At 49.6% G+C, this 22,448-nt stretch overlaps 1 protein-coding gene across 1 annotated transcript in view; it reads right to left on the bottom strand.

Annotated features, from left to right (window-relative positions):
- GABBR2 (gamma-aminobutyric acid type B receptor subunit 2) overlaps positions 1 to 22,448 on the bottom strand; it is a gene marked incomplete at both ends in the record, with an annotated part of 350,598 nt that overhangs the window by 70,175 nt on the left and 257,975 nt on the right. The window contains 3 exons of the mRNA XM_081281796.1: positions 7,759 to 7,891; positions 10,596 to 10,746; positions 14,564 to 14,644. Coding sequence (XP_081137922.1) covers positions 7,759 to 7,891; positions 10,596 to 10,746; positions 14,564 to 14,644 — 365 coding nt within the window. The remainder of the gene's footprint in view (positions 1 to 7,758; positions 7,892 to 10,595; positions 10,747 to 14,563; positions 14,645 to 22,448) is intronic.

Here is a 22,448-nt window from a genome sequence, read left to right as displayed (position 1 = left end):
AGCTACCGCTCAATTGATGCCATGAAGGCAGAGTGAAAGGTCTTCACTGCTCTTTGGGGGATCAGCAGGGAAATGGACACACAGCCTGTGCTCTCAGGCCTTCTGACAGATGATGGGGGTTGTGGGACACTGAGCCTCCACGTCACCATAGATGCACTTGGCCTTGGGCTGGAAGTCAGATAGAGGAGGCTGTTTGGACACTTAGGACAAGCTGCTTTTCCACTGTTCACAAGGATTCTAGGATAATTTTATTGCCTTCTGAGTCTCACTCCAGGCAGGCAACAGCGAGAGGCAGGGAAAAGCCCCCGACTATCCAGAAGCAACCCAGACCCCTGGCAGATCCTGGTGGGAGAGCCAGTGCTGAGGGTCAGGTCTCCAGGGCCTGTCTCGTCTCCCTGGGGCTGGTGGCAGTGAGATGCAAGGTGACAGGTCTTTGAAGAAGGCTCCCCAGAAGCACGCCAGAAGACCCCCACCTTTCAGGGCTCTTTTGGTAAAATCTGCGTGGAAAATCTCCTCTAGAGTTTAGAGTACAGCACACCTTTTTCAGGGGGCTGCAAGAGACTCCAGGCACAAGCAGGAACACATTGGGACTCAAGCCAGGACGAGCAGGGCACCTTAGGAACCTTGGGGCAAATCAGAGGACGAGTGCCTCATCTGGTAGGAGGGATTTCTGAGACGCACACTCTGGTCCTTTTGAAAGATTCCTCTCCTCAAGGCCCTTGCATCAGAAGAACCTGACTCAGAGCAGATAAATCCCAGACTGAAATTCAGCCCCCCCCCCCACCCCTGAGACCAATATCCCTGTGTAGAACACAAATTGCACAACTGTACTTGGCTCAGGTGACAGAACAACACCGAGGGAGGGAAGAGGCTTTTCTTTCCCCCATCCCCACCTCCTCCCAGCAGGTGCCTCGGGATTGGAAGCTGGGCAGCTTTCTGAAAGTACAACATTCTCAAGATAGGCAGTGGCAGGAGGGGGCGTGGGTGTGTGCTGGGGAGTGGCTGCTGTGTGCCTGCAGGCAGCTCTGTGGATAGAAGATGTGGACAAGCAGGGGCCAGGACCACAGAGGAAAAGCTGGGCAGCCATGCCACAGGGGCTGCATGTGCTGTGGAATTTGTGGGCAAGTAAGAGGCAGCTTTTCAGGATGTGCACAAATAACCAGAGCTTACTTGTGGGGGGCAGGGAGCATATATTAAGACTTGCCCCTCCACTTCTGGCCATCACCCTTTCCCCTAACCCCAGGGTGTAGGTCACTGTGAATGGGGGTGACTTGCTGACTTTTGCCTTTTGGTTTACACTGCCAGCCCCCTGAGGGCAGCAATGGTGTGATTAGCTCTGACATGTGGTGGGTGCCTGGAAAATGTTATCAGATGAATGAACGAATGAATGAATGAGTGAATGAATGAACCAAGGAATGAATGGCGAGAACAAGAGAACCCATGAGGATGGGGTTTGGAGTGGCCCACATGGGACTGTAGGAAGGGAGGGCCTCACCTGTCCATCAGCTGGAGAGTTTAAGGTCCTTGGTCCTTAGTCCCCTCCCTTAGAAGGACCTCAATGGCTAGAGACAAACAGAATAGGGGTATGGAGGTCACCCCAGCAAGAGAGGCTCTGAACCCAGCCCCAGACCCAGTAGGCCCAGGTAGGCTGTTAAGGTTTGGATGTGAGGTGTCCCCCAGAGCTCACGTGTGAGACAATGCAAGAAAGTTCAGAGAAGAAATAAGTGGGTTGTAAGGGTCAGAACCCAGTCAGTGATTTAATCCTGATAGGAATTAACTGAGAGGTAACTGAAGTGTGGCTGGAGGAGGTGGGAATTGGGGCGTGGCATTGGGGTATATGTTTGTATCTAGGGAGTGACATCTCTCTCGGCTTTCTGATTATCATGTGAGCTGCTTCCCTCTGCCATACTTCCCCTGTGATGTCCTGCCTCACCTCAAGCTCCGAGAAAGGGAGCTGGCCTCCTATGGACTAACACTCTGAAACCGTGAACCCTCAAATAAACTTTTCCTCCTCAACAGTTGTTCTGGTCAGATCCTTCAATCACAGCAACAAAAAAGCTGACTGAAACATAGGCCCTGTTAGCTCCAGTGCCTGGGGCTGCCTCCCTCAGCTATTCTGAACCTGCCAGGTGAGGCCACCCCAAGCCCTGTGGGCATCCCCTGGCCCAGCCTGCTGGCCATCTTTCTGAACTCAAAAACACCTTACGTGAGGACATGGGATCACAGGCCAAAACAGTCCCCAAAGCACTTATTATATTGCTTTACTACCAACTACTTAAAAGGAAAGAAAGAAAGTAATATGACAGAGTTGTGGCTTTTTAACTAAAAACATGTGACTAATTCCTTCTGGACTTGGATTTACTGAGAGCCAGTAGGTGTTCCTTGGCAGTCTGTACCCTTTTAGAGTTAGAAAAGATAGGCATCTCTGGAGGTCAGGAAGAGGGCATGTTTTGCTCCCCAACCCAGTAGCTGAACCCCCTTGACTCCATCTCTGCCCAGCTATGCCCATCCTGAATGCAGACTCCCTTTACCAGGAGGGTGAAGGCTCTGAAATCATGTGGCAGGACCCGAGCCCAGCCCTGCCAGCTGTGATGGGACCCTGGTTTTCCAAGGTTGGGCGGTGAAGCCCACACACCAGTGTTGTCCAGCCCAGGAGCCCCGGTCTTCCCACACTAGTCCTCAGGGGACCAGGTCTCTGGTGCTTCCATTTCTTCTACATGCTTAGTCTCTAAGACCCAAACACAAAATGAAGCAGCCAGAGCTGATCTTCCCTTTGCTACTCCAGGTGTAGGCTGGGGACGCTGCAGCGCTAGCTCTTGGGAGCATCACAGTACAGAATCACAGGCCATCCCAGATGTTCCAACACAGATCCGCATTTCATCAAGACTCCAGGTGATCCACACCTACGCTGAGCTGCACTGGCCACGAAGGGGACAGTCAAGATGGTAGTTCTCTTTAGAGCAGATAGTAAGTGGAAGGGGACAGAAAGGGCTCCTGGGATACAGTTCATGTCATTTCTTATTATGGATCCTGGATTCACAGTTGAGTTCAGTTTGTGGGAATTCATTGAGTGATATATTTGTGATACTATACATATAAATAAGTGTATATTTATATGTCAGGGGCACACACCATCCTGGCTTGTCCCCAGTCCAGTTCTGGTACAGCAAAATCACACAAGGCCAGAAGTGGTCATGGATATACCTACACCAAATTGACCAGCACCAACCCCAGTTTCTAGGCTCTTCTTCAGCCCACTTTATCAATGTCTCTCTTAGCAGTGCCCAGAGGTGAACACAGTTACCCTGACAAAGTCCCTCCTTTCACTCATTCATTCATAATGATAATAGCTAACATGTACTGAATCTTGCAATGTGGCATGCATTAGGTCCTTCACATACACGATCTCATTAAATCCTTATAAGCATAGTATTATCCATATTTTGGAGAAGAGTAAATAATCCCTAAGGTTCAGAGATATTAATAACTTGAATTTACAAAGCTGGGAAGCAGTGTATTTGGGAATTGAACACAAACAGTCTGATACCAGAGCCTCTCTCTTGTGTTAGATACTCTCATATATCCTGAGGATACATCAAAAATGAATTTATACACTAACATCAATGAAAAGTACACCTTTAAAGGGTGAATGTTACAGTCTATGAATTATATCTTGATTTTTAAAGATCCAAATGGACAAAGATCTTGGTTGGGATAAAAATTGACTGGATCCCTAAGAAATTAGTTGACCTGTTTTTCCTGGTATAAGCTAGCTAACAAAAATCAAAGCATTTCTTAAAAAAAAAGGAGCAGAGCAGGCATCTTTGCAGTCCAACAGGGAGTCTCTGTCCTGCCACCTAGCAATGCAGGACAGGTTTTTGACTTTCCTATGAGGTGGGGGACAGTGACTCCTACCTTCCTGGTCAGGTGGCTGTGGGCTCTGGAAGGAGCAGCTGCACCCAGCAGCAGAAAGCAGACCCTTGGGGAAGCAGGGTGCACAGTACTGAGCTCCGCGAGGGCTTGGACTGGGGACATAGTGAAGCTGCTGACTACTGCACCCCAGGATCTCCTGAGCCAGGAGGGTGCTGCAGACCCACATTGGGACTGCAAGCCGGCCAGGCCTCCTCAGCCCCTCTGCAGAGCCCTCGCCTACCCTGCACCCTGGAACTGGGGTTCTGTCTGTGCCTACCATGCCTATGCATTTCTCTTCTCACCTGGCTCCCTTTCCTGGCTGGCAGGGGCTGGACTTCCTGAGCCAGGCCAACTTGTCAGAGAGAGCAGGCACTCCCTTCCCTTGGCACTGGGGCTCTGGCCCACACCCAGCACAAGCCTCCTAGGCAGCTCTGTGCCCACAGGGGCCACGTTGCTATGGTGATTCCACTACTGACACAGTGTCCAGGGAGACAGCACCATGTAGCTGGAGCTGTTTGCAAGACTTGCTGAAACTGGCACTGACAGGCTGGGAAGATTCCAGAAAGGGTCAGAGAGTGGGGGATGGGAGCTAAGTATAGCTCTTCCCTAGCAGTAGAATTGTGTGTGTGTGTGTGGGTACATACACAGGTGCTCACACTTGCGCCCACCCCTTGCAGGTTAGAATGGCCCTATGGAGCAGAGACACAGCCAGCCCCGAGAGAGGTCCAATCTGTGACTGTCATGGGCTTCTTCCCGAGGTGGTGTGTGTGGTTTATCATTGTGTTTTATTTTTATATTAAAAACTAAAAGAATAGAAAAAGGGTGTTTATAAGACAGCAGGTAACATTCTACCTCACACCTGAGGCTGACTTTGAGGTCTATCTTGCCCCTTGGCTTTGAAGATTTCTCACAGAACCCAGACAAGGTGACTCACCTTGCCCCTCCCTCCACCTGCCCCTCCCACTCACCCTGTGCTGCATACCAGGCAGCTGTCTGAACCATCTCATTTAACCCATGTCACATCCAACAGAGAGTATTATTACACTCATCTTACAGGTGACAAAACTGAGGTCATTGTTTGGGGATCCATTGTTGCCCATCCATCCCAGAGTTTGCTAGGGACAAGGCCCGGGGGTGGGAGGCAGCCTTCTAGGTCCAGGAGAAGAGAACTTCAGAAACCTCATGGAATAAAGGACTGATCCCCTGCAAGTGTCAGAGTACAACTCATGTGGCCCTCAGGTACCCACTGGGGACTGTATGCATGTTCTAAATCCAAGAGCTTCCAGTCCCTCCTCCAGAGAATGATCCAGTAAGTGACCCCAGTCCCAATCATGCACACATTTTGCTGACCCAGTTTCACCCAGAGGAGTTCCTCTAAGCCTTTCTCCAAGTCATGAATGCGGGTTCCCTTTGCAACAGCCCTGAAAGGACCCGACTGCCAACTCTGAATTCCCAGGGGTGTGAGAAGCAGCCCCCGCCTCCTCCCGAGCCTCGTGCCCGCTAATGCCGATTTGTGAAGTGCTTTATGATTTATTCATACGCCCTCCCAGGCTTCCCAGGACAAGCTTCCTCTCACACAAATGAGTGCAGCTCCTGGAATAGAATGTCAGGCTTCATTAAAAGAAAAACGGCGGGTGTGGGGGATGTCCCTTTCTTGCAGCGTTTGTAGAATTCAGGTCAAACTTGAGAAAGCACCTGAGCCAGAACAGGCTTTGGCCAAAACAAAAGTGACCCGGTGGCTTCTCTCTTGGGAGAGGACACTCTCTGGGTGGGGAGCTTTCTGTGTCTGCCTTGGTATCACCAGACTAGCCCTGGTGCCATTTTCATGATTGTCATCATCATGACGTCCTTGAATTTGTGGAGGGGCTCAAAGCACTTTGGAGATGGAAGAGGGAATCCTCATACTCCTTCTCGTTGAGCTTGGTAGGGAGCCTCAGGGCGGCCCCGCACACTGCTCCACACTGCCCAGGAAAGCTGAGCACAGACAATGATAATGTCATAAAAGGGCAGGGCCTCACCATGCATAAAAGTCTTGCTGATGCAGCAACTTTGGGGACTTAATGGGCTTCTCGCCTCCCATGATGCCAACACCCCCTCCACACAGCAGTCATTCCAGCGCCAGAGGGTCTCGCAGTGTCAGGAAGAACCCTGCTAATCCATACCTATAAGGACCTCTGAGGGGCTCGGTGTCTTTGGAATCTGACCCCAGGCACTCTGAAGCCAGGTGCGCAAGGAATGTTTGTCTCTTATAATCCTGTCCTGACCTCCCAGGAGGGCAGAAGGAAGCAGGAGGGGCACTGCTGAACTTGGAACAAAAACCCTGGGTGGGAAGCAGGACCTACGGAGCCCTGGAGCTCGAGGGGTTAACCTTCCTCCAGGTGTACCCCCGGAGTGGAGGGTGCCTGAGCACACCCGGCCTCACTGCCTCTTGTGGTGACTGGGAGATGACCTTATACTTCTCAGTGGAACCTTTAGAATAAGGTGAGTGTATCTGTAGACATCTCTCTGGCTGGATGATTCACGCTAAAATTACTGGCAACACCAATTTCTTGACGCTGTGGGGCAGTCTGATTTAACCATCTGCAGGAATCAGGGGGCATCGTCACCCAGAACACAGGATCCCGGGCGCCTCCCTGGTTTCTTCATGCTGTCTCAGAGCACAGGAACTAGCTGTTCCTGGAAAGTGTCCTGCCACATGTTTTAAGGGCCCTTCACTCACGTATCCCTCCTTGCTAGGCTTTCACCCATCACTGTCTGGCAGTGGGCAACTTGAAACTTCAGAGCAATAAATGAGACCTAAAGAGATGGCTGTGCAAAAATGGGCCTCCTCTGCTCCCAATAGCTCAAGAGAAACAGCAACCGCAGAGAGCAGCTTTTGCATTAATCTGGTCCACAAAGATGTTTTGCTAGCCCCTGTAGCTCTGAGTTTCCAGGTGGAGAACTGGGTGAATTGCTGCAGTTAGGTCAATAAAGAGACCCAAATGGCTCACAAGTTTTGAGAGGTCACTATTGTCCAAGTCCAGAAATAAATTACAATTGGTTCCCATACTGTTAACTTTCAGCCAAGACTGACTTAGTTTCACACAATTGCAAAGGCATAACTTAAAAAAAAAAACATAATAACTAAAGGGCATTTCTTTGGATATTAAAAAAATTTAAATGTTAATTACTCTTCAAGATGATTTTTCTAAAATATGGTAAATAAATCATATTGTGTTGGGCTTCTTTAAATACATGCATCCTCAATGGGGATGATACAGCCCCCTGGGGAGTCAACACTGGTTCTTTTATGTGGAGAACACCAATCTTTTATGTGTATGTACATATAGTACACACACAGACACGGGCATTTCTGGTATTAAAATTTCGTGGGAGAGATGATTAGGAAAACGTGTTTCCAAAGGCTCCTGATGGGAGCAATAATGAAAAAGAAAGTTGGGAAATACCACTGAAGTAGAAAACCCTGCTACAGCTTTTCTGAGTGAAGCAAGGTCAGCCACACAAACATCTTTTGTCACATTCTGTGAAGGTCACCCATGTAACCAGATGTTTCCTCAATGACCCTGACCCTGACTCGATGCTGAGAAGTTTCTGGTAATTCTCTTTCCTCCCTTTTCTGGGGTATCCCATCACCTCTGAGGGGCCTGTTAAACACATCACCTTACTTTCCAGGCAGCTCATGCTCCTTCTGGTCTGAAAGTGATCTCATACTCCCCTGTCGGGTTGCAGACTGCTAGGTGGGTCATTTCCTGCTTATCTGTGTATTTTCACGCATTTCTAGGTTGGCATCTGTGTGGGGTGGCTGGGGTCACCAAGAGACCCTTATGTCATATGCCCATGACTTACAGTGCAGAGGGTTTCGAAGGTCTTTTCCGAGACAAAGGATCCATCAAGACCAAAGAGAAAAATGGAGGCGTAGGAAAGCATTCCTCCGAGGATGATCAGATTGTTCATGTAGGGACTTGACATCTTGATCAGCCTGAGAAGAAGAAAGGTGGCACATTTACAGAGGGGCTAATCTGGTCAGTCCTTCAACACACTTCCCAGGTGCCTCCAGGTGTGCGTGGCGGCCAAGGATAGATGGGGGGAGAAAGATGGAAGCCCTGTTTCCCTCACTTCCTGATCCTCACTGACTAGGGGATACTGCCCTTCATTCCAGGACCCAGATGACTATGCATTTCTAATTGTTGATTTTCCTGCTTCCTTTATCAAGTTCACTCATCTCTCCCCTAGAAACCGGTGAACTTGATCTGTTGCCTCAACTTCTTCATTTGTTAATTTTCAATTTTACTCCATGGTGCTAAGTCAACAGGTTCTTTTGGCCTGGGCTGGGAAACATGCCGATCTAGGGAATTCTACATTGGAGTGACCTTCCACAGTGAGGAGGGATTCTGCTGAGTGCAGACATCAGGGAGGTCTGTGGGTGAGTATTTGGAGTTGCTTAGGAACCCTGTCATCAGGTATCCAGTGAGTTATCAGCAATGGCTGCCTCTGAGCACTCAGGAATCTCACACTAAGGGCCACATATGTGGTAGAAACGCCTCTCCCAATCACTGTCCCTGCCCTAGGAGGTGGATGATGGAGTCCTCATCCCCTACCCCTACCCATATCTTCACCAGCCTACAGTTGGGAACATTCTTTATACCCCAAAACTCTCTGATGCTTCTTTTCCACTTCTGTGAGGAGTTCTGTGGTAGTTCCCAGGTGCCCAGCAAGCCAGGACGATGAGGCTGTCCAGGGGCTGGAGTTACCCTTGGAGGTACCTGGCTCTCCAGCACAATCAGCTCAGAAAGTTTGAAGTTTTCTGGCCCCACTATGTTCAGGGACTCTTTGGCAGATTGTAATTATAGTCAGTTGTTCCCTGAGTATTTTTCTTTACATTCTGCAGTTCTATTCATCCTTCACATTTTAAACATGCAATATGTCAAAGCAATAGGAAAATAAAAAGCTTGCTGCTTTTCTGTGTGTATGGACTACATACAAAGCTTCAAGTTGGAAATTCTGTGGACCAGAGTTTGGACCTGCCTCCCTCTAGAGGCACATCTAGATAAGTCCCTTAACCTGACTGAGTTTCCTGGCCTGTGAAACATACTGGTTGACCATGCTGTCTAGGGTCTCCAGGGCATTAAGCTGGCACTGAGCCCCTGGGGGTCCTTTCATAAACCCGAGGCTGAAAAGGGCCTTCATTCTCATTAGCAGAGCAGACTGGGGAGGGCAGAAGTTAGCAGACTTCCAGGAGTAGGTGGCCCCTACAGGATGGGCGGCATTTAGGAAAGTAGAAGTGAGAGGGATTGGGAATCATATTGCTATTTATTTCTTATCTCTGCAGATTTTTCAATAGCAAATCCAGCTAAAAAATGCAGTTGTTTTTGCCTATTGAAAAGAGAATGGCAATGTACCCTAGGAGACCATGCGAGGGTAGTTAAGGAATTAAAAGAGCTTGAGCTTATGCTGGGGCAGCTCGCTGTTCTGATGGGAATTCTTGAGGCGGGTAGGGAGGCGCTTGACACTAACTGGGAGCCAACTTTGTGTTCAGCTCGGAGGTACAGCTACCATTTAAGGGTTGTACCAAGTAGAAAAAGTTGGTTCAATCTTTTTGCAGCAATATACCTGTTATTGTGGTTAATAAAACAACAGGTGAATAAAACTCTAATTTGTTCTTCAGGAAATGGGTTAGATCTAAGCAATTGCTTAAAAAAACAAATCCTAACCACAAAAAATATAAAACCCCCCACAAGAGCCCGGGGCTTCAAATTCCTCCCTTGCAAGTAGGAAGAGAAGCTAAACAGTTTTCCTTGGAATTCATGTTGTTCCTGGTAGCCTGTGAGGTGACACAACATGGCTTCTGGGCATGGTGTCAGATCTGAGGTGCTGCATCAGGCACTGAGGCTGCCCCCCAAATAACCAAGCTCTGAGCCCTGCTAGGCTCTCCCACAACAAAGCAGGAGCTGCCTTCAGGGATTCACCATGGAAACCAAAGAAGCTGGCTGTGCGTGGTCAACACCAGCACCTGGAGTGGGGCCTGTTTGACCCACGATTCACCAGAATAATTTAGAATGAAGCTCTGTCCTTGGGAGAGTTAGGGCATATGTTTGGGAAAAGCAACCAAAACAAGAAACCCAGGGGACAGGTCCTCGCACATGTGGACAGCAGTCTCCTGTCATGGAGGTTGGGGGTTCTTATTTGTAACATAGGAAACATCAGGAGGGTCAAGTGAGAGATGTAAGGATGGGGTTTCTGCATTTCACATGTTCCAACAGGAGTCCCCCATCCATCAGTGATTTCCAAAGATATCTGGGAGAGGGAAGAGAAGCTGGGGAATTCTGTCTTCTGGATTTCTACTCTCAGATCATATAGCATGCTAAGTATATCCAAAGAGCTGAGAAGGTCTGTGGACTTGGAGTCTTCTATTTTATTTAACCTGGTCTTCTCCAAACTCAGTTGACCAAGGACTCCTGTGTAACCAGTAGCCCTGCCCCTGTGTGTGTGTGTGTGTGTGTGTGTGTGTGTGTGTGTGCATGTGCACGTACCTAAATCATCCTGGTGACTGAGTTACACACTTCAGGAAACTCTACCTAAGAACTTTTGTGCCCCTGGAGAATCTGTCATGTGAAGATCCTAACTTGGACCATGAAGTTGACAACCCAGATGGTGTTATCCTGGAAGAGGGCCTAGCAGCTTACTTCTGATTCCGATTCTTGATGTTGAAGAAGAGAAAAGCACTGGCCATGATCATGCCGAGGATGGTGAGGGCCGAGAGGATGCTGTAGAGAGGCAGGGAGATCTTCCGGAGCTGCTCCAGGATGATGGTCTTGTCCTTGGGCGGTTCGGATCCTATAATGTCAAGGGGAAGACATCAGTGGAGCCCAGTGCATAGTCATTCCCCAGGGACATCCTCATGTAGGTGTCTGTGACACTGGCCAGACTCTTGCACCACAAATGTATCCATGGCACATCTATCTCCTGAGTGAGTTGGATCGGTGGCTGGCCAGTCAGCCCAGCAGGGATCCTGAGCCAGGACTTATTTCTTTCTCTAAATAGAATCAATCAGGGGTTTGCGATGCATTTAATAGCCATTAGAAGACTAGAATTTGATTTGGTCTAATTACGCTGTTGAAAATGATCACCATTCATCCCCAAAGGTAACAGACTTGGAAGGCTCAGGGCTCAGTGATGTGAGCAGGTACCACTGGGTGCCATTGGGGTGAGGATCTTGGCTGTGGCCTCAAGGACTCTGCTCTTACCCACACATGATAAATGATCACCCCTCAACAGGGCAGACCTCCCTCCTGTCAATTCCGTGGTGACACAGATGTGCTCTGGCTGCAGATTTTCTGCCTCAAGGTCATTATATTATACAAGTTCTTTGGTTTGCCGTTTCCATAAGACTTGCTAACTGTGGGGGGCAGAAGCTACCTTCCTTTCCTGCCGATCTAGGACTGGACTGAAACTGTGGGGTTCCATTTCTCGATGTGACTGCAGAGCTGCCCTGCTCATTCATCAAGGGCGCCAGAAACCTCAGGGGCCCTGAGGGTCTCAGAGAAAACACATCTCTCTGCATGGTTGCAAAATTGCCCTGTTTTAGTTTTACCAGGTGCAGGATGGTTTGAGATGAGGGATGCAGGGACTCCCTCAGCTTCCTGAAAAGCCCTTTCTTTCTTAGGTACTATTTCAGGTCAGGTTTCTGCTGTGGAATTGTGAAACTTCAGGACTTTTCCCTCCAGTGGGGATACGGGGATGTTGGATGCAGGGGAGTGGCTAAAGCTGGGAATCCAGGGAGCTCCATTAGGGGTCACAATGACCTCCCTGGGAGTGCCATGGACACTAGCTTCATTTATGCCTCTGTTCCCCAGGAGACAAACCAGGATGGGCACCAGAATGGTGGCAGGGGTGGATAACTCCCCCTAACATCTGTGTTTAAAAACTTTGGCTCACAGGTTCAAATGCGTTTAGAAACATTCAATGGATAAAAAAAAGAGTTGGAGCTATCTAAGAAATCTAGGGAAGTTGCCAGGTTTGAAAACAGCTGGGAACCTGCTGGTGTGTTCAGGTGAAGCCTTAAGTGACTCATACAAAGTGACATTTATAAAATGAGGGCTTCAAGGGCTGAAAGTCAGGGCAAAAGCAAACACAAGGTAGAGGCAATATCCTCTCTTCCTTCTAGAAGTGAGAGTTTAACATCTGGAAACTTCTTCCCTACTCTGCATCACCCCGGCCCCACACACTGAGACTGCAAGAAGCTGGCTCAGGGCCTTCTGGCTCCCAAAATTAAGAGAAGTTCTGGGGATCAGAAACAATTTCCTCTTGGGACACTGAGTTTTGGGTAGAAGGTGATATGGCCACTAGTGAGTTTGGGCCCTAATGTTTAGAGACAACTTCAGAAAATTAACACCAACTTCTCCTTATTCCAACCTTCCCTCTTTCCAAAATGGTGCCTCCACAAGACATATCTCCATGAAGATGGTATGGGAGCCAAATGGTAAGGGTGGACCAGATGCATTAGTGGGAGCGACGACCCTGAGTTTTCTTTCTTGCTTCCCATCCTGTTCATTCACTCCTTAGTTTTCCATTCGCCGCCATTTGTTCATTCATCATGATTGACAGCCACCTTCTACCTGTCAGCCATTCCCATCTTAGAGAGGGGCAGCAGTTTTCTAGGTGTTGAGTGCATTTTATAGCTAGTAAGTGATAAAGCTGGCAGAAGTGGGGCCTGCGTCTGCCTAACTCTGAAGCCTATGCTCTATGCGGGGTGAGGACATGAGGCACAGGACAGCCGCAGCATGAAACAGGCAGTTCAGTGCCCCTTGATGGAGCCAAGAGGCTCCAGAGAGGAGACTAGGGGGAGCGGAGTCCTGGGAGATGAGTAAGTCTTTGGGGTCACCAGGAAGACAGAGCACAGTGGGCAGAGGCACAGGGGTGTCACAACATCTGAGGAACTGTAAGTAGGGTGACTGGAGATTTGAGAGAAGAGACAGAGAATTGTGGGGTGGCCCCCAAATGAAGGCCTTGGGGACACAGCACACAGCAAGACCCCCTCTCTATGAATGAGCACTGGGGACCATGCAGGGCTCTGAGCAGAAGTGAAGCACCCTCAGCTCAGTGACAGCAAGGCCCCTTTGGCTGCTGAGGGCAGATGGGACTTGAGCAGCCACAATGGTGATGGAAGATGGCAGGGGCTGGTGAAGGGAGTTGGGTGAGGGAGGCTGGAGCTGAATTGGGCAGAGATACGGGCAGGAGAGGTGGGTCCTGACTCTGGAGGCATCCTGACGTGGCTCTGGATTCAAACACTAGTGTTAAGTCTCTGGGCAGCGGAGAAGGACTGAGAAGCAGGCAGTGGGCCTGGCCTGGCAGGGCCTGAGCATCATCGGTGATGGGCGGGTACCCTGACCGTTCTTTAGCAATTGCCCTGGCTCCCCCTCCACCCACTGCCATTCGTCTTTCTTCTAGTTATGTCTCATGATTTTATTTTGTACTTGAATCTTTCCTTCAGTTTCTAAACCCAGAATCCTTATTCAGTAAACCCTGAGCAGACAGGCCTAGCCCTGGATCAGGAGCCACGGTTATAGGCCTTGCCTCTCACAGCCTGTATGAACTTGTGGTGACAAGTTCATTTCCCAATCTGTAAAACAGGGATGAGAGAACTTGCCTACCTACTTTTCAAAAATTTTCTGTGGCACCATGAAGTAATGTGTTATATGCTCAGTGATGGTTCCCTTAGGTGGGATAAGAAGGCCCAGCTGAGTGTGGAGACCACACTCAGGAGCCACTTTGGAGGCTGACTGGAGCATTGCAATGTCCTTAAAGTTGAATTCCATAGATCCAGTGGACGTGTAGGGACATGGCAAGTCTAACCAAAGGGTCATGGAAGAACCTTTTCTGGTGGCCTTGGTTTTAAGAAGGCACAGAAAGCTAGCCATCCTATCCATCCATCCACCCACCCACCCACTCATCCATCCATTCATCCATTCATTTATCCATCCATTCATGCATCCATCCCTCTATCCCTTCATGCATCCATCCATCTATCCATTCATCCATCCATCCACGTGACCCAATCATGTATTACTTTTTCAATCAGATGTCACTGAATCTTCAACATGTGCCAGACCTGACTGATATCAGGAATCTGGAAGGAGGATCATGGTCCAAATCACAATTTCAAGGCAAAGTGATGGTGGCCATAGGAGAGGCAGAGACAAAAGTCAGAAGCAAAGAGTTAGCTGGCTAGTCAAGGAAGGCTGCACAGAAGTGACATTTGACCTGATTCTAGAAGGCTGGGAGGATTCCTCTAGCAGAAGAGAGGGAAAGGTCTTCTAGCAAGAGCAGCAAGTACAAGAGCCTTATTGCCAATCCAACCAAAACCTTTCACAGAGTTGGAGACACAGCTAAATTTAGCTGGACCACCTTTCAAAAGAATGACTGCTGGTCACCCAATGGCTTAAATATCTCACTCTGTGAAAATTCCAGGAACCCATTCCAGGTTCTGAAATGAACATGAGTGATTGGGACCCTGTGTTCCGTAAGGAGTAACTGTGTTGAGGCTGTGACCTTGACCCCATGAAATCAAGGACTCAGTTTACCCCAGTCCCCAGACAATGTCCAGCCTTGGGAGTGACTGAGCACCTTCTCCTCTGAGAAGCCCCTGCCTTACCTTGGAACCTGATGGTGTCATTGATGATCTCCAGGGTGTCAGCCACAGCATTGTACTCCCCCACCTTCACTTCCCTGCTGTCTGGAGAGAGAGAGAGAGACAGTGGCCAATTAGATGGGGATCCTGGGTGTATGTCTGGCTCCCATCCTGGCACTTTCCAGCAGGCTTCGTTCCTTCCAGGTGGAATCACAAAGCCCCCAACCCAAATAGGTTGGGACCTCCTTTCCCACCATCTCCCCAACTGGGTGTCCATCCTCTGCTGTGTAACTCAAAGATGGAGAGCCCACTCACCCCAAAACTGGACTCTATGCTTTTACCAAGTTCATTCTGACCTTTGAACCATCTCCCCACAGCTTCCCCCTGCTCCACTGGCTCTTCCCTCTGGGACCACACAGACTGTTCCCTCTATCTGGGGACCAACCTTAGAGACTCAAAGACATAGGCCCATCATCCCCATGGCAAGAGCCCTTACACCTCCTTACAGAACTTCATTTCTACTTCCTGCCCCACCCAGGCCCTTCCTAGGGCCACACTCCAAGGAAGATGTCACTGTCTTTCTGGTGAGTATGACTTGGTCAGCAGGGAGTAGAGGGGATAACCCTCTGCCCCACTCTGGACACCTGAGCCCTGACAATCATCTTTGGATGAACTGAGCATCTTCGGGGGTCGTGTTGCTCTGCGGCATCACACTGAGCATGGCTTCCCGCTGCCACTGGATCCTCCTGTGCACTGATTCAGTGTGTTTTCAAACCCTCCTCAGGTGCACCAGACTTAGATCCTCCCCCTCACTATCCCATTGCTGGATTTGGTCATTCCTGAGGTTAAGATGATGAGGACTGACCCGGATGGAGGCAGGAGGAATGGAGAGGGGGATCGGATTTGACAAAGGTTTCTTTTTTCCAGGTAAAACAGACACATATGATGATCAACTAGGAGATGAAGTGTGGGCAGGCAAGTCATCCAGGATTCCAGGGGTGATGGTGACGAGTGCTCAGGTCCCATGCCATGAGTGGGGAACTCAGGAAGGGGTCAGATAGAAGGAGTGGGGAGAAAACAAGTCTGTTTTGGGTGTGCTGAGCTGAGGTGCTTGTGGGTCACCCAGGAGCTGTCCTGAGTCTGGAGCCCAGGGCAGAGGTGTGGGCTGGGGGCAGAGTTGAGGCCATCATCAGCATGGAAGCTGGGGCAGGGGGCAGGGATGAGACCCCAGGGAGAGTGAGCCCAGGAGAAGAGGGCCAAGAGTGGCATCAGGGAAACACTGACCTCTGGTGTGGGCAGAGCAAAGCTGCTCTCAAAGGAGACTGGGAAGTTCTGACCAGGACCCCAGGAGCAGGGTGATGGAAGAGAGGGGCATCTTAGAAGCCAAGGAAAGGGACAAGTTCACAGTGGAGGTGGCCAGCAATGACATGTCCCTGAGACTGGCACAACAAACCCCTTGAGCTGGGGTTGGTGACTTTGGTAAATGGCGGAGCTTGGTGACCATAGGTGAAGCAGATTCAGGGAAAGGTGGGGGTAGAGGAAGGAACACAGAGAGTGACAGTGGAACCCCAGGATAGAGCAGGCCTTGACAAGGATGGGGAGCAGACAGGAAGGGGCCGAGGGTACTTACAGAGCCCCTACCGTGGGTGCTATGTTTAGGGTACAGTGTGAATGTGTCCCCAGAGGTTCTTGTGCGGGAAGCAAGGTCCCCCATGTGGCAGCGCTGAGGTGAAGAACACTTTAAGAGATGGGGCCTGTATGGAGGCATGGAGGACACCACCCTCCCTTGGGATTCATGCAACTCTAAGGGACACTGTTTGGTTCCTGTGAGAATGAGTTGCTAAAGGGCTTCGGACACCCACCCTGACTCCTCTTCCCCAGTCACCGCTCACCACCCTCACACAGCCCCCATCCTGTGGTTCTACCCAGCATGAGACTCAGAGCCAAGGTGAAGTTTGGCACCATGCTCCTGAACCTTCAGAACTGTAAGCTAAATGTATCTCTTTATAAAAAGTACCTAGCCTCGGAAACTTTGTTACAGCAACAAGAAAATGGACTAAGTCAATTGGCCTGATTTGGACTCCTTTATGTCCATTTCTTGTTTAGCTCTGACGTGTGAGGAATAGCTACTCTTATTCCTACCTTACAGTCGAGGAGGTGTAGGCTTCTCACAGGTCCCCGATGATACAAGGGGAAGATCCATATTTAAACTTTGGACTTTCCCAACAGTTCATGCTCTTCCCAACAGGGGCTGCCTCAATGGGATCCCTATAAGGTGACAGTTTTATGTCCTTTGCCTCCTGAACTCAAAGCTACAGACAGCCCAGGATGAAGGGCCCCCATATGTGCAGGTGGGCCCCAAGTGCTTCAGACCCTGGCCAGCAAAATGCCCAGAACTTACAAAGGAATTTCAAGTGGCTACCCAGGGAAGCTGCCTCTTGGGTTTGCTCTAAGTGAATTTCTTTGCAGAAGTGCAGATGCACCTCTGGTCCCTTAGGAACACCAGAAGAGGGGACAGGGCATCCCCTGGGTCACACTCCTGCCTGTTCCTTTGACTGTGGAGGTAGAAGGGAAGCTGTAAAAGTCACTTCCTTCTCTCTGCAAGGGTTCCTGTCACTGGGGGGGGGGGTCATCACACTGTGCAGGTGGCTGTTACTTGCCTGGGTCACCAGGCTCCAAAATGTCACATTAGCACACTCTGCTGGGGCTCCAGCATCTCTGCTCTGGCCTTTTGAAGTCCCCAGCCCCACAGATGCCCCAATCAGCTCCTGCCACTCATAGAAGCAGAGCCTGATTTATTTATTTGGCGAGGGGAACAGCACATGAAATATGCAGGATGATCGGAATAAATCATCGGGAGCCAGGAAGTGGTGTGGCTGACACCCCACGGCGTCCCCAGCCACACAGCCGGCCCCACTGTATATAGTGTCCCTCAGCACCAGCAGGGGAATAAAGCTCAGCTCCCCACGATGACCATAATCACCATAATTTCTCCCTGGGGGCAGGACTTGGAGGCTGACAGGCACTTGACAAGTTCCTGCATTTAATCCTCCTGGCAAACGTCAATCAGGCTTAATTCCCCCAGTCTAAAGAGGAGGGTGGGGCCTCCAATAGGTTAAGTAGCAGCTCACGGCCAAATGCTGGGCACCTGAACTCAGTCCTTTGGCTCTCAATTCAGTGCACTGTTACCACTCCTGCAGCGCAAGGCTCTGGACACTCAGCCCGTGTTTATTGAGTGCCTACTGTACGCCAGAGCCAGCTCAAGATATTTCATCCTAAAGAACCCTTCACAAGCAGCCCCACAGGTGGCAAAAGGTTAAAGTTACTCCCATGCCCTTGACCTTGGCCTTGGACATCCTGGGTGCTGAGAAGATGCTACACTAGTCTTCTGGCTTAATCACCTCATTCGTCGTTCCACAAATGTCATGGGGCACCTGTTTCGTGCCAGGCTGTGTGCTGGGGGCTGGAGGGACAAAGATTGAAAAAGAAACCATAATCTCTGTGCTTGTGTGACTGTAACTGAAATCAGGCACCCTCAGAATCGCCAGAGGAGCACACACTCAAGGTGCCCAGCCTGGGGCCTGACCCGGGGAAGTGTCCAAGAAATGGTAGCTATGTGAATACATGGTCAGAAGAGCGGTGAGATACTTGCTAGGGTCTCAAACACTTTCTATGCATTGTTTCTGCTATCCACTCCCACGGTGGTCCTTCCATTGGAAAGGCAGCTTCTCCCTCATTCTACCAGGTGAGTATGCCCACGCCCTGCTGCCTCCTCCAGGAAGCCTTCCCTGAGCACAGCTCTCCCCTCCCAGTGTCCCAGCTGCTGCAGGCTCAGGGTGCTGGTCAGAGCTTTGCCCTGGGTGTATCCAAGTCTTCTGATCCCTGCTGCCCAATCTGTTCCTGAGTGGAACTTGAGGCTGTGTTTTTGTTGCCCTGGGAAGTACAGGGCCTCATCCCCTGCATTCTCCCAGGGTCCCTCCTGGGCCTGCCGAGGGAAGGTTCACGCCCTTCTGTTCTTCATTGGCCTAGCTGAGAGGTCTCATTGACAGGACCAGCACTTTGAACTTCTAATGCTTGTGTTCCTGGTTAACTCCATCAGCTAAACAGTATCAACCGTTTATTTGGATCCTTGCAGGTGGAGACTGTGGACCAGGGGTCTGTGCACAGCCTGGAAAGAAGGTCCATGCAGGGGTCCTGAGCAGGAAGGGCTATAGCTACGGATGGGCCTTCCTGGCCTATGCTCTGCTGCAGATTGCCACTTGTTCACCGTGGTCCTCAGCCTTGAATGGGCCTTAGAGTCACTCAAAGTTTCTAGAAAATACAGATGCCTGGGTTCCAATGTGAGGGATTGAGGGGTGGGTTATGGATGACAGTATTTTTAAAAAGTTCGTTAGGTTGAACCTAATGTGTAGCCAGGATGGAGACCCACTGGATTAGAACGAGGGCCCTTCAAAGCTGACATTTTATGGTTCTCAGAGGCTAAAAATACCATGAAACAAAGAGCCTCCTTTCCCACAGAAGAACACTGGTTCCTTCTTGCAGTGCAAAATGAGAAGTGTTCTCTTTAAAAGGCACATTCTTTATTTCAGATTTTGGATTTGGATGCATAAAGAAAATAGGTCCTATTGGTGAAAATTTGACTGCCAAAAAATGTCCAGTCTGAAAATATTCTCTGGCTGTGGGCCTAGGAGCGTCCAGGAGACAGCTGGGCAAGAGCTTCAGCCATGGCGTGGTTCTGCCTCCTTCCTGGGCTGTGTCTCCCAGGCAGGAGAACAAATGGGCTGCCAACCCTCTGCTTTAGGTGGACCTGCATCCTGTGACATGGGCCCTACACTCCATGCCTCCAAATGTCCATTGTCCTTTGGCTCTGGCTCTGATTTGAGGGAAGCATATGTATGCTTTGAAATTTAATTGCGCGCGCGCACACACACACACACGCACACACACTCACACACACAGATCCGGTGCCTAACTTTGGAGTGTAAAACAAAAGATAATCATGGCTCAACAAAAATCGGTTCTATAAATGCACTGAATTCCAGGACCCCAAACAAATCCCAAACTCAGACACAGGAGACAGCTGTGTGCTAAAGACAGCCTCCTCCTGGGTAGGGTTGGCCTTGTTGTGGTTCTGTGGATAACCCTGGGGAAGTCTGTCCCCTGCTGGGTCTTGCTAAACAAGTGGGCAGAATGCACCATGGCCCCTGACCCTCGTCCTATGACCCTGAAATTGCTTTGAAGGGTCTTGCTTCATGGGACCTCCTATCACAGGATCTGACTGCTCGGGGGGCTTGCTCCTGATGGCCTGCCCACAGCTATAGCCCTTCCTGCTCAGGACCCCTGCATGGACCTTCTTTCCAGGCTGTGCACAGACCCCTGGTCCACAGTCTCCACTTGCAAGGATCCAAATAAACGGTTGATACTGTTTAGCTGATGGAGTTAACCAGGAACACAAGCATTAGAAGTTCAAAGTGCTGGTCCTGTCAATGAGACCTCTCAGCTAGGCCAATGAAGAACATGATGACCATGTGGTGACCATGGGCCTTGACTGCTTCTCTTCCTCCAAGATGAACAGCTGCTCCTCAGGAGGGAGTTTCACTCTCACCCACCTGATCTGGTGCCTGCCTAGGACCAGACCCAGTGAGTAGCTCTCCCCCATAGCAGCAAGTCTGAGCAGCCGCCTCAACATTGCAGAGCAGATGTGGATGCTGAGCTTCCTTGGCATACCTGCTTCTCTACTGTCCCAACAATGCAGCACTGCCACATTTTAACTAAACCCATCCATCTCTGCGTTGAGATTTTTAACAGGCTGGGTGGACACTGGCCAAATAGTTCAGGGCTAGTATAACCTGCCAGAGATTTATGTGTACCCTAACTCAACCAAACTGGCCCAAGGGCAAGAGCCACATGCCTGAGGGACCCATCTCACACAAGAGATGATGGCACAGAAGCACCTCCTCCTTGTGGCCACGCTCACCGCCTCTTCAGAACACAGCCCAGATACCACCTTTCTCACGCATCTTCATGGAGTCCACCAATTGGAGCTGAGTGTCCCTCCTGTGAATGCCCACAGCCACCTGTTCGTTGGACTGGGAGCCCCTGAGGACAGGACCTGCCTCTTACCCATCTTGGCACCCCCTGTGCCCACCCAAGGCCTGGCATGTAGGGGATGCCATGGTTGTTGAGAAACTTCAAAAATATGAACCACAGGACCAAAACAAAGGGCAGAGTGCAGGGGGGTGGTGGCGATGTTTATCCACATGAAAGTTTAAATAAAACTCCTGTTTAACAACAACTTCAAGTTCATAGACACATGACAGAGCAGGAGAAGCTATTTGCAAAGCTAAAAACCAAGACGGGTTTGATATCCAATTGACAGCAGGAACTCTTGTGAATCAACCAGAAAAAGACAGCAAGCTCAAAATAAAAATGGTCAAAGGGTCAGAACTGACGATGAATAAATGACTAATAAGCACAGGAAGGAAGGCCCAACTCCTTAGGAATCAGAGAATGATGTTTAAAGTCCTGGTGGGATGTTACTCTATTCTTTTAGACTGACCAAAAAATCAGAGGTCTGGTCAATACCACGTGTGTATGGGACAGGAACATAAGGACCCTTTGGCCAGTGGGAGTGGACATGGGTATGTTCATTTCTAAGGACTTCTGCAAGGTTTTAGGCATATTCCATGTACACATGCGTTCTGATCTAACAATCTGTTCCTAAACATTTGTCCTACAGAAATTCCCAGGTGGGTCCATAAGAAGACACGCAGGACCCATGAGGATGGGACTTGATGGTCATTGCGGGGTGGGGGATGTAGTGGATGTGCCCCCTGGAGGCAGCAGGGAGAAACTGTGCCCTAGGTATGCACCCAGGAGCGGGAGGCATCTTAGGAACAAAGTGCTGAGTGGAAAAAGCAACAAAACAGAAGGAAAGAAAAAATAAATATGTAAAAATAGATAAAGTTACATTGAGGTAAATTCAAAATAGATACTCACAAAATAGCATGCATTTTGTAAGGACACATACAAACAATATATGCATCAAATACTTAGATGCTTGCCTTCTGTGGGGAGGCAAGAGTAGATATGGGAATGAACGAGGGGCATAAGGGGTGAACAAACCAGGGGGTTTTCATGGACCAATGCTAACAGCCCTCCATGAAGTGAGGCTGCGAAGCCAGACCACACTTTTCTCAAGAGATTCTGTAGTGGGGATAAATCTGGGGTCATTTTCAAGAATGTCCAGGAGAGGAGATGGAAACCCACAGTTGCTCTGGTCTTTCTCTGTGCCAGTTACTGAGCCAGAACTATCACGGTGTCATGTCATTGAATTCTCACAGTCATTTTCCAGGCAAGGAAAAGGGTCACCTTTTATTTTATTAGTTTAAAATAAAATCTGAAATAAAGGCTCAGAGAGAACATGCTACATTGCCTGGTTAGCAATGATCAAGCACACCTGCTTCAAAGCCTGCATATCTCCCCCCATGAGAGGGGATGAGTTCACCATCACTGGGGGCATCCAAGCATAGGTAAGGCTATAAGTGAGAGTCGGGGCTCCCTTCAACATGGACAGTCTGTGGCTCAATGAAGCATATGTCTGCTAAGAAATTCTGTCCACCTTTCTTGAGCTCTGGGAAAGGGAAGCCCTGGATCATCAGGGCTGGGAGGTGTCAAAGCTGGGGACAGCCTCCCATTCCCAAAGAGTCTGTGTTCATGTCTGTTCTTTTACTCCTGTTTTCCCACCACCCTGAAGTTCAGTGGATGACATCTCCAATCTTAATTATAAGGAGTTGAATGACAGTCCAGCAAGATGGGCTTTGTAGACCCTTGGCCAGGTGAAAGGGAGCAGCAATGTGTGACATGATACAAGGAGAAGGATGTTAAAAATTAGCCCCAGGAGTCTCAG

The sequence above is a fragment of the Spermophilus citellus genome, assembly GCF_964194105.1.
Source record: "Spermophilus citellus genome assembly, chromosome: 2".
In the NCBI taxonomy this organism is placed as follows: domain Eukaryota; kingdom Metazoa; phylum Chordata; class Mammalia; order Rodentia; family Sciuridae; genus Spermophilus; species Spermophilus citellus.
This window is presented reverse-complemented; position numbering and strand designations above follow the sequence as displayed.